The sequence below is a fragment of the Euphorbia lathyris genome, chromosome 7, assembly GCF_963576675.1.
Source record: "Euphorbia lathyris chromosome 7, ddEupLath1.1, whole genome shotgun sequence".
NCBI classification, from domain to species: Eukaryota; Viridiplantae; Streptophyta; class Magnoliopsida; order Malpighiales; family Euphorbiaceae; genus Euphorbia; species Euphorbia lathyris.
Window position 1 is genome coordinate 7,074,416 of NC_088916.1, and position 12,775 is coordinate 7,087,190.

At 34.9% G+C, this 12,775-nt stretch overlaps 1 protein-coding gene across 1 annotated transcript; it reads left to right on the forward strand.

Annotated features, from left to right (window-relative positions):
* Positions 1-8,802: 8,802 nt before the first annotated feature.
* On the forward strand, positions 8,803-10,721 carry LOC136234896 (F-box protein CPR1-like). The gene is made up of 2 exons (XM_066024399.1): positions 8,803-8,864; positions 9,374-10,721. Exon 2 carries the CDS (start codon positions 9,418-9,420, stop codon positions 10,483-10,485), a length of 1,068 nt encoding a protein of 355 aa, XP_065880471.1. The 5' UTR covers positions 8,803-8,864; positions 9,374-9,417; the 3' UTR covers positions 10,486-10,721.
* The last annotated feature ends 2,054 nt before the right edge of the window (positions 10,722-12,775 follow it).

The following is a 12,775-nucleotide window of genomic DNA, read 5'->3' on the forward strand; positions in this document are numbered from 1 at the left end:
GCTAATGATGTATTAAGCCATAATAAAAACTCCGTTATTTTTGTGTCACTTGTGTACTCTAAATTTCTAATCTTTATATTTCAATATTATATGATATCACAATCTTTTTTAGATTTTTATTGATTAGTTAGTTGGATATTATAGATATAGTATATGAGTATTTTTATATCTTTAAATGAAAATTAAAATTTTGAGGAATTTTTTTAGATGAAATTATAAAAGATGAGGACAAAAGTAAAATTAATAAATTCTTATATGAAGGGTTATAATAAGCATTTAGCTAGCTCAACCAACACAATCATCAATCAAATATAAAAATTTAAAATAACTAACTAAATGAAAACCTTAAGTACTAGCAACTTAAATAAATACATTTAAATATTTAAACTATTAAAACATTTTCATTTGTCAATTGTTTTGCAATTATATATGATGTATCTATGTTGTTATTGTTGGTCCCGTGTAATATGAGAGAATTAGTTCCAGGGGTGTTAGGAACTGTTTAGAAATTTTTCTTTTTAAGCTGACTTTCTTTTTGGTACTAAGACTTTTCACTTAGTCGTTTAGCACAGTGGCGCTGAGTAAGATAGGAGACAACTTTAGTTAACTGGTAACTGATACTGTTTCTACCGTTAAGTCAGGAGATAGCACTGAAGTCTATTCCTGAACTCAGTACTCAAGCCACACAATTCAGTATATATATATATATATATATATATATATATATATATATAACGTTTTACTAGGCACAGTTCAAAGCAAGCAGATAAGGATTAGGAGTTTAGAAAATGTTACTCAGTAGATTTATCTTGGTTCGGCTTCCTGCCTACGTCCAGTCCTCGGAATCCTTCCGAACTTTAATCCACTACTGAGCTCTTTCAGGTAGAGCACAAACCTCTTACAATAGTCAGTTAGTATATAGAGTACCTTTTTCTATATCCTATACCCAATACTATTTCTATCACTGAGTGCTATAACTGGTCTTCAATGATAAAGATTTGTTCTAAATACAAAGAACACTTTAAATGATTTTACAATCTAGACTTTTACACAAAATAAGAGTGAGTGTAAGATTTCTTTGCTTTTCTTTGGCACAGAACTTCAAGTAGCAATTTGGTCAGCGTTTCGACTTCATGAAGATCTACATCGAATGAAGCAAATGAGAGGCCTATTTATAGTGACATAGACACCAGTTATTTTGAATTTCAAAATAACCGTTGGAGGAAAACAGCTTGTTGTCGCTTTCACCCGTCAGTACTCAGTCTCTTCAGCCAATGAGAGCGTTGCCTTTTCTGTCTGATTCAGGTGACAGGTACTTACGGTCGATAAGTGTCAAATTGTCTCTCTACTTATGGTAAAGTCTTCTAGATAGCTTTCTACGACGTCTGAATCTTTTCCAAAGTGGAATAGCTTTGTCTTGAAGTTGTTCAGGTCAACTGCTGACCTGTCTTGTATCCGTTCGACTCAGCAGCTTCGGTATGAAGTGTTGAAACACATTTCCACAATGATTTTGATTTGACAAAATTATTTAAATTAGATTTAAATTTCCATGATAAAATATTCCAACATATTAAATTTAAATGCTTTGATTTATTTAATACTAATGTATTGTTCAATGTTGAGTAATTAAAATCTCTAAGAGTTTAAAGACATTAAAAGATCAAGGCCCAAAATCCCACAAGAGAAGGTCAAAGCCCAAGTCAACAGATTCAAGCCATACAGCCCAACAGGAAGAAACGTGGCCTAGCAGCAAGAAGAATCGAGAAGGCATTCTCAATTGCTCCATGCCGAAGCTGCTGAGTCGAACGGATAGAAGACAGGTCAGCAGTTGACCTTAACAACTTTGAGACAAAGCTATTCCACTTTGGGAAAGATTCAAACGTCGCAGGAAGCTGTCTGGAAGAATTTGCCATAAGTAGACGGACAATCTGACGCCTACCGACCAGAAGTACCTGGCAACTGAATCAGACAGAAGATGCAACGTTCTTATTGGCCGAAGACACTGAGTACTGACCAAGTGAAAGAGACAGCAAGCAGTTTCCCTCCAACGGTTATTTCGAAATTCGAAATACCTGGAGCCTCAGATGTCACTATAAATAGGCCTCTCAAATGGTTCATTCGATGCAGATCTTCACCAAGTCGAGACGCTGACCAAATAGCAACTCGAAGTTCTGTGCCAAAGCAAAGCAAAGAAATCTTACACTCATTCATATTCTTATGTAAAAGCCTAGATTGTTAATCATCTAAAGTGTTCTTTGTACTTAGAACAAAACATTTATCATTTCTAGAGAATAGAAAGAGATACTGAGTTGCTCGGTTATAGCACTCAATGGTAGAATAGTATTGAGTATAGGATATAGAGGAAGGTACTTTGTATACTCACTAGCTATTGTAAGAGGTTTGTGCTCTACCTGAAAGAGCTCAGTAGTGGATTCAAAAGCTCGGAAGGATTCCGGAGACTGGACATAGGTAGGAGGCCGAACCAGGATAAATCTGCTGAGTAACACTTTCTAACTCTTACTCCTTATATACTTGCTTTGTACTGTTCCTAGTAAAACGTAAAATCTATATACTGAGTTGTGTGACCTGAGCACTGAGTTCAGGAATAGACTTATGTGCTATCTCCTGACTCAACAATAGAAGCATTTCTAGTTACTAGTTAACTAAACTTGCCTCTAATCTTACTCAGCATCACTGTGCTAAAAGACTAAGTAAAAGTCTTAACTCTAAAAGAAGTCAATCTTTACGTGAAATTTTTATAATAGTTCCTAAACCCCCCCCCCCCCCCCTCTTGGAACTAATCTTGTCACGTTACATGGGACCAACATAGGGAAGTTTGACTTGATATGGCTAGGCTGATGACAGTCAAAGTAGGTGATTAGCTTTGAGCTCTTCTTTCTACCTTTGATGTTGTTATGCTTAGCTTTGTACTTGTCATACTTCTAGAATGGTTCTTGCCATATTTCTCATTCTTCCGGAATAACCTCTTCATCTTTCTGGTGAACATGGTCATTTCTTCATCATCTAGCGAGCTGTCGTCAGTACAGTCTGCTTTCATGACAAGAGACTTTTGCTTCTTATCCTCAGACTTTTCCTTGACCTTGAAATTCTTCATTGAGATCTCATGAGTCAGTAGAGATCCAATGAGCTCATCATACTTGTAGGTGGTCAGGCCTTGAGCTTTCTCAATGACAGTTTCCTTTGCTTTCTAGCTCTTGGGGAGGCTTCTTAATATTTTCTTAAATTGCTCCTCTTCAGAGAAGTTCTTGCCAAGTCTCTTGAGCTCGTTGATTATGTTGGTGAATCTTGAGTTCATCTTAGAGATGCCTTCACCTTTGTCCATTTCGAACAGCTCATACAGCCTTATCTGCTGATTCACCTTTGATTTTTTGACCTTACTGGTTCCCTCGTAGGTGACCTCTAGCTTCTTCCAGATTTCTTCTGCTGAGTCACAACCTGAAATCTTATTGTACTCTGCAGTATCTAGAGCACAGTGAAGCATATTTATAGCCGAGGCGTGGTTTGCAATTTTTTGAGGTCATCCTCAGTCCACTTTGTCTTTTTCTTGACAACTTTTACATTGTCAATAGTTTTATAGAGAACAAATGGGCCTTGGACTATTGCTAGCCATGCACTCATGTTTGTTGCCTGAATAAAATTTTTCATCATGTTCTTCCAAAAGGTATAGTTTGACCCAAAGAACAGGGGAGGCTTAGTGATAGATAAACCCCAGGTAGTATTTGAGTTGTTTCATTTCCAGGAAGGAAACGAGTGTTGTTTGCAGCCATTATGAGGATCAGCTCAAGATAGTTTTATCTTATGCATTGAGCTACTGAGCTCTGATACCACTTGTTGGCCCCATGTAAAGTGAGAGAATTAGTTCCAAGGGGGGTTAGGAACTGTTTAGAAATTTTTCTCTTTAAGATGACTTTCTTTTTGGTACTAAGACTTTTCACTTAGTCGTTTAGCACAGTGGTGCTGAGTAAGATAAGAGGCAACTTTAGTTAACTGATAACTAAGACTATTTCTACCGTTGAGTCACGAGAGAGCATTGAAGTCTATTCCTGAACTCAGTACTCAAGCCACACAACTCAGTATATATATATATATATATATATATATATATATATATATTAACGTTTTACTAGGCACAGTTCAAAGCAATCAGATAAGGAGTTAAGAGTTTAGAAAATGTTACTCAGTAGATTTATCTTGGTTCGGCCTCCTGCCTACGTCCAGTCCTCGGAATCCTTCCGAGCTTTAATCCACTACTGAGCTCTTTCAGGTAGAGCACAAGCCTCTTGAGTACCTTTCTCTATATCCTATACCCAATACTATTTCTATCACTGAGTGCTATAACCGAGCAACTCAGTATCTCCTTCTAATCTTTAGAAATGATAAAGATTTGTTCTAAATACAAAGAACACTTTAGATGATTTTACAATCTAGATTTTTACACAAAATAAGAGTGAGTGTAAGATTTCTTTGCTTTTCTTTGGCACAGAACTTCAAGTAGTAATTTGGTCAGCGTTTCGACTTCATGAAGATCTACATCGAATGAAGCAAATGAGAGGCCTATTTATAGTGACATCTGAGACACAAGTTATTTCTAATTTCAAAATAACCGTTGGAGGGAAATGGCTTGCTGTCGCTTTCACCCGTCAGTACTCAGTGTCTTCGGGCAATGAGAACGATGCTTTTTCTGTCTGATTCATGTGACAGGTACTTCCGGTCGGTAAGTGTCAGATTGTCTCTCTACTTATGGTAAAGTCTTCTAAACAGTTTTCTGGGACGTCTGAATCTTTCCCAAAGTGGAATAGCTTTGTCTCGAAGTTATTCAGGTCAACTGCTGACATGTCTTGTATCCGTTCGACTCAGCAGCTTCGGTATGAAGTTGTTAGGAATGCCTTCTAGATCCTTCTTCCTGCTGCTGGGCCGCATTCTTCAAATAACTTGGATCTGTTGACTTGGGCTTTGACCTTCTCTTGTTGGCTTTTGGGCATTGGTCTTTAATGACTTTTAATTCTTATCAATTTAAATACTCAACATTGAACAAACACATTAATAGTAAATAATTCAAAGCATTTAAATTTAATGTGTTGGAATATTTTATCATAAGAATTTAAATCTAATTTAAATAACTTTGTCAAATCAAAATCATTGTGGAAATATGTTTCAACAGTTATATTAAAAAAAATTCAGTCTCATTTTTGTTTTTCAATTGACATAACTTTTCATTTATTATACCAAATTAATATTTTAATAAAAAAAAATTGATATTAAAAAATTAAATTTAAGAATATGAGACTCAAACCTATTATTTTATTTATAAAATTTTCTCTATTCTTGCTAATTGAATAAGCTTATTAGAATTATCTAAAATAAAATATTAATTTTAATATAACCTAATATCGAGCAAATATAACTTTGCCACGTGGGGCCGTAGAGATCCGAACCAACTCTCAAATATGGAGGGTACATGACATCTCCTCAGTAAAATAAAGCAATATGATTGCGTATCAGGAAGCTTGATTTGCAAAGTTTCACTAGACCCGATCAAGGATGTAGTCGTTGCATAATCGCGTTCTATCCCAAGAATCACGGGCCCCATATGCTTGAGGGATATCAAACAACGATATCTAGGCATACTTTTGTCCTATCAATAGGAGACATGTGGTCCACCTCGCTCCACAATCCATAAATGTTTTCTATAATTCAACATTAGTATAAACACAATGAGCTCGGCTCAAGTTACACAAGTTCATTCATTTTATTAAGGTTACACTACAACTTTTGTTTAATGATTGTGATCAACCTCTAGTCCTTTCAAAAACTGACTTACGCATCGGAACAAGTTCGCTATACAATGACCCCCATTTGGCCTTGCTTCGGTGCAGTTGCAGGTTGACATATGGACTCTCAGAATTCAACCACATCATTATCTAAGCATTAGTAATTCCCTTGCAATTGAAATGAAAAATTTAAAACTGTTTAGAATGTGAAGAAAAGAGAAAGAAAAGTGAAACTCAAGTGAAATTGAGTGAAAAGTGACTGAAACTTAGTGAAATCAAGAGAAAATCAAAGAGAAGTAAGAAAACGGGAAATCGCCCATGCATTATAGGCAATCAATTATTCCCCATAAGAGATCGCCTATATAATACAGTTGATCGCCTATTATTAACAAAAAAAACTAAGAACGGCAGGAAAGTTAGAAGACTTTTGACTTTAATTGACCAAGGTTGACCGATGACCGACCTTGCTTAGGGGGTAACCGACATTGAAGATAAATATCAGAAATTAGAGAGAGAGAGATAAACTTCTCATTAGAAAAGATAATTTTAGTGAGAGAAAGTAAAAGGCGGTAATTTGGAGTGTTTACTAGGGATACAACAAACTTAAATCGACAGGGAAGTTGATTTGGGTTGGATTGGTGGAGAAATGCACAGGAAAAAAAATTATTTGGAGCTCTTAGGGATGTTGAGGGAGTTTTGACACGTGTTTCGAGTGAAAAATCACTTCATCAGGCTCGTATACACCCTAGAGGCACATTTCAATGATAATAAAATGAGGAATATATGAAATCTCATATTTAGTTGCAATTTCTTCTATCATTTTCTAAGTTTTGTTCAAATTTGTGGCTTTCTGGAAAAGATGGTCGATTGCCTGACATCAGGCGATCGACCATCATTTCTGGAATAAAATTAAGTGAAAAGTATAAAACCAATACTTGTGGTTTGTCTAATTTGTAAACATAAACATTTAGTTTAAAAGTTTGTAAATAAAAGTTTGTGGTATATTTTATTTACAAAACAAAATATTTCAAATTACACTGTAAGTTCTAACAACCAATGTCATTTTTATTTTTAAAAAAAATATTATTACATATCAACAAAACACCGCCACAAAAAACTCACAACTCCCTAAATCGAAACCATAAATCATATGATGGACATTTTACGTTTTTTACTAATTTGACAGTTTATAAACTAAATTGATATTTAAATTCAATTACACGGCTGTAATTCGATTTTAGAGTCCACGTTTTGTTAATATGTAAATATAATTCAATAAAAAATAAAAATGTTCTCGATTGTCATTAGAAATTAACTGTGTAATTTCTAATACTTTGTTTTGTTAAAAGAAAGATATACCACATATCTCTATTTACAAACTTTTAAACCACAGACCTCTGTTTGTAAATATGACAAACCACAAACATTATTTTTTTGTACTTTACCCTAAAATTAATTCTATAAAACAAGTTGATGGGACAAATTAGACCTTTATAGAAACTAGGTGTAAAAATACCCTTAACGTTTTTAATAGTGAGGAGAAATTTTACCTCTAACGTCTAAAATGATGCAATTTTACCTTTAATGTCTAAAATGATGCAATTTTACCCATATTAGCAGTCAAGGGCAATTTTATCTCTAACGTTGGCAAATTGGATCAATTTCATACATTATTATAAAACACATATATTTGGTTTTTTATTTTGCACCAATTGCATATCAGTTGATTCCAAAAAAAGATTTCATATTTTTTTGTGATTTAATAATAAAATTGTAGATTAATATTTATAAATTTGACGAAGTATTTGAATTTTTTGATCCAACTCGTAGAAAATATATTTCACGTATAACCATATGTTTGTGATTTGTTATTAATAAGTGATAAAATGATACACATGTGAATGGTAGATGACAAGATTCTTAACCGATAAGACAGTTTGATAAATTATTTTTCAAATTGATCAAACTTATCAATGTTAGAGGTAAAATTGCTTTTGGATGCTAACATTATAGATAAAATTGCATCATTTTAAATGTGAAGAGTAAAATTGCTAATAACGGTAAATATTATGAGTATTTGTACACCTTATCCCTAAAAATAAAGAATAACATATTGCTCACAACTAGATCTGTCTACGGGCTCGGGTACCGGCCTGCTCAGGCTCATGTTTTTTGGGTCGGGCTTGGACAATGAAAATTGAACTTAGGTCCAAACCGTCACAGGCTCGCTAAAGCCCACCTATATTTTTTAGGGGCTTGGGATTGATAAAAATAGCATGGGCCAACCCAGCATGGCCCGCCTATTAATATTAATCAATAAATTAATAAATTTATATATTAAATATTTACTTTTAGGTATAAATTTTATTTTATTTAAATAAAAATTGCGTATGAATTTGTAGGTGGGTTTATATCGGTTAGGCTTGAGATTTGATATTTAAGCCCGAGCCCAACCCATCTGAATTAATAACAGGCTGAGCTGGGCTTGGACTGAGTGTTTTTTACCTAAAAGCCCCTTAGGCCTGGTCGGAATCCACAAGACAGGTGCCGGTGCCACATTCATGGAGGACGAAACATTAGGGGTGTATTTCCCACCTCGCCTTTGATCTTTCACTTCTCGAGCAATGATCCGCCCCTTGGGCAAAAAGATCACTGATAGGCATGGAGAAAGTGTTGCTGACTTAACATTTAGGTTTCGGCATAACAAAGCTTGCACTGTCTTTTCGCACTTAGGCGCACAGATGAGATCTTTTTCCTCTTCTGAAAGGTTCGAAAGAATGGCTGGTTCACTTGAAGAGAATCTTTTCTATGATCCGATTCAATCCCATGCACATGTCTACTCACAACTACATTATGGTATTTTTCATTTTATCCCTAGAAATAAATAACCTATTATCAAATATATATATATATACTAGATTACGTTGCACACCAAAACGACTGAGTTTTGATAAGGAAAATGATGCCCTATATATACTTGGATAACACAACAGCCTTCAAAAGATATTCAGGAAATAGACTCCCCTCCCCGTCTCCTCCTTGTTGCAGATGCGGTGACGACTGACGACATAGGTAAGCAGAGCTCTCTATTTATTTCCTTTTTCCGATAATTTTATCAATTATTCTCTCAATCTTTTGGGTCATTACACACTAAATTGCAACAAGTCCGTTCGATTTTGTTAGATTTAGGGTTTTACATTTTAATTAGAGTTTATCTTCCTGTTTTGGTTTTGCTATGTTGTCGAACAAAAAATTCATCTGTAGTAGTTGATTGCATTTGAATCTCTGTAGTCGAACAAGAACTCATCCATTTGAGGTGACTGCTTTTGTCGATATGTTGTCGATGATACAGAATTTTCATAAAACTCGTTCGATTTTGTTAGAGTTGGGGTTTAAATTTTAATTAGATAATTTAGTAATTGGAAGAACGCACAGTCGCAAGTTCATCTTCGTGTGTTGGTTAGTATATATAATTTTAGGGATTGATTTTGTATATATTGTTTTTGCTATGTATATCATGAGAATTTGTACAGAATAAACCAGACATTCATCTGTAGTTGATTGCTTTTGAATCTCTGTAGTTGAACAAGAACTCATCAATTTGAGGTGACTGCTCTGCCTAGCTATGGCTAATCTTCCGCCGGAATTGATCAGCGAAATTTTTCTTTGGTTGCCAGTGAAGTCTCTTCTTCGTTTTAGATGTGTTTGTAAATCGTTTTGTGCCATCATCAAAAGCCAATCTTTCATCAATTCTCATTTTAAAAGATCTTCCGAAAATAGGATCCATCGCAAGTTGATTGCCCTAGGAGAACATAGGACGACGGATAATGATGGCCTGGCAATTCATGCTTTAGATTTCAATGAAGACTTCCAACAAGAGTTGGTGCTCGATAAATTATTTCCATCCAGGTCATTCCACTTGTTCTTTTCTTGTTGCAATGGTTTGGTTCTCTTGTGGATAGACAAACTTTCTTTATGGAATCCATCCACCAGAGAGTACAAGATACTTCCGGCTTTCCCTGTGAAGGACATTCAAACTCACAATCTCAGTTTTGCTTTGGGTTATGACTCAATTACAGATGATTTCAAGGCTGTAGTAATTATATCAAAGCAATGTGATTTTCCCCAGGTTTGGATTTTTGAATTGAGGTCTAGTCGTTGGAGAAGGATTCATGATTTTCCTTTCGTTGGGTATAATAGTATTAAACGTGGTGGCAATGGAGATTGCTTTGTGGATGGTGCTCTACATTTTATATGCTATGGTAAACCATATATAATTGTGGCATTTGATGTTGAAAAAGAGACATTTTCCTTAGTACATGAGGCAGTTCAACGAACCGAAAGAATTCCTAGCCGTTTGCATGTCCTTGGAGGATGCCTTTCTGTCAGCTTTTGGAATTTGACTATGAAAGAGCAGGTTGATATGTATGTGAGGAAGAAGGATGGAGTTGCGTTTACTTGGACTAGGTTATGTTTTGTTACAGGACAACAATTTTTTGAGGAAACATTTTACTGTTTTGTAGATGGGAGAATTGCGTATTCAAAGGAAGGAGATAAGGTTTTTCTTTCTTCAAATGGGAAATTGTGTTCATATGATTTTAAAGAAAAAAGTCTCCAAGAGATTGTAACTATAAATACTAATCATTTGGATTTATTTTCTTATACCGAAAGTCTCGTGTCTCTAGGTTCGTAAGACGAAGAAGGGTCTTGCAGAAGTGAAGATATTCATGATATTTATCTTGTTATTGCAGTTTTATTTATGTAAAATTAGATAAATATGCTCTAAGAAACTTCATTCTTTGTACTTCTTGTGAACTTCATGCACAAGTAGAGGACATTTTTCTTCAACTTCATGTTTAGAAATAGAGAGACCGAGTTGGCGGAAGAAAGATCTTTAAATTCTTAATATAACCTTTTTGTTATTTGTAAGCATTTATATATTTAAAGCTTTTTTATTGCAGATAGATAGTAAGAATTTGATATAATATTAGGGAGCCGAACAGAGAAATTATAAAAACATCTAGTGCAAAACAAGTTGCTTAAGATGAATTCAGAATTCTACATGAAGTTTTAAATTTTAATTCTTTTTTATCTATGGTTTTAGTGGGTAAATTATACCCATGGCCATTTTTGTGGCCACTGAACTTTGAACATTAAGCCCTTGTTTTGGGAGGAGGTTAATGGGAGTAATGGAAGGTTAACTATTGAGTTAATCTTGTTTGGGAGTTATTTTTTGAGGCTAATTACAAATCTGATCCAACTAAATGACCCAATTTACATATTTAACCCACCTTGCTTCCACTTTACCAAATTAGACAGTTTCACCGATTTTGGACATAATGACCCTTAGTTGTTTCTGATCGATCATCCTCCTCTTCCACTGCTTCGTCTTCGTCTTCCTCACTGCTTCGTCTTCCGCTGTTTCGTCTTCATCTTCATCTTCATCTTTCATCTTCTTCTTATTATGTTCCTTTGACTGCATTTTCTGTATCTTTTGTTGATAATTTACATGGTATTTGAAAAATTTGTGGTGCGATTAATGCAGCAGAATATTGAATATAAGGCATTTGCTCTTTTCTTTGTTCAAGTTTAGGAATATAATAGCAACACCATGTTATAGATTGAATTTGAATCATTTTTACTGTAATGGCTGTCCCTGGGTCTGACGCACTATTTTACCCTTTTTTTTAATGGTTTTTTACCTTGCTTAGAAAATACAGTGAAACAAGAAGCTAACAGAAACCATTTTTCGTTTTGACATGTTGGAAGGAACTGTGTGGCTTTCAGAATCTATGTATGAATGATCCCATGTGCGTTGGTCTTCTTTGACAGAGGAAGAAAACTGGTTGGGCTCAATTTCCTCTATTGTTGTCGCATTTGTGACGAAATTTGTCGCATTTCGTCACAAATGCGACAACAGTTGTCGCATCTAGTCACAAATGCGACAAGAGTTGTCGCATTTGTGACGAAATGCGACAATTGTTGTCGCATTTCGTCACAAATGCGACAACTCTTGTCGCATTTTGTGACGAATTCGTCACAAATGCGACATCGTAGCAGTTCAATTGTTAGATTTTTTGAGCTTTCCTTCCTAATCCTTTTCCGCAGATACTAATTTTTCAAAGGATGAACGAAATATAATTTCTTCTCTCTATAAACCACCGTCTTTTCGTCAGTTTGGGATGGCCAAGAAGACATTGAGAGTATGAGGAAGAAGGTGAATTGAAATAAGGGTATTCTTGTCCAAAGTGGATGAAAGTGTCTAATTTGGTGAGATAAAAGCAAAGTGGATCAAATATGTTAATAGACCCCTTCAAATGAGCTAGATTTGTAATTAGCCCTATTTTTTGAGAGTAAATGGAGGTTAATAGGGTTAAATGTTTATTTCCTCTAACCTCCAAACTCTAACCTCCAAATTGAGGGTTAATGGGAGTAATCGTAAACTTTTTTAAAATTTCTTGTCTCTGCAGAGTAAATTTAACATTCCTTTCCCTCCATATTTAAACTCTCAAACAAGGTTAAACATTTAACCTCATTTACATCCTATAAACTCTCAAACAAGGTTAATTGTTAACTTTCCATTCCATCACTTCCCTTCCCTTTTCATTACCTTCTTTAACTCTCCCCTCCATTAACCTCCAAACTCCCAAACAAATGCTAATTCTTAACAGTATGAATACTGAATTTTATTCTTTTTAACATTGGTGGCCATTGAACTTCAACTAATTCTTCAAAATGACCGGTAACGACCTCAAAATGAAAATATTCAAGAATTAAAGTTGTTCAGAACGATATTTATTAGGGACAATTACAAAACTAGCACCTTTTAAGGGGCTAGTTTTCTTTTCTAACTCCTTTTGAGAAACTCACCAAAACTAACACATTTCATTAACTAAATTCCAACCTTGCCCTCCTCTCTAACACTCCGCTCCCGCTCTTCAACATTCGAACTTCCATCTCTCTAACCTAACACCCCTCTATTC

Excerpts from the sequence above, each read along its gene's own strand:
- LOC136234896 (XM_066024399.1), top strand. The coding sequence starts at position 9,418 with ATGGCTAATCTTCCGCCGGAATTGATCAGCGAAATTTTTCTTTGGTTG.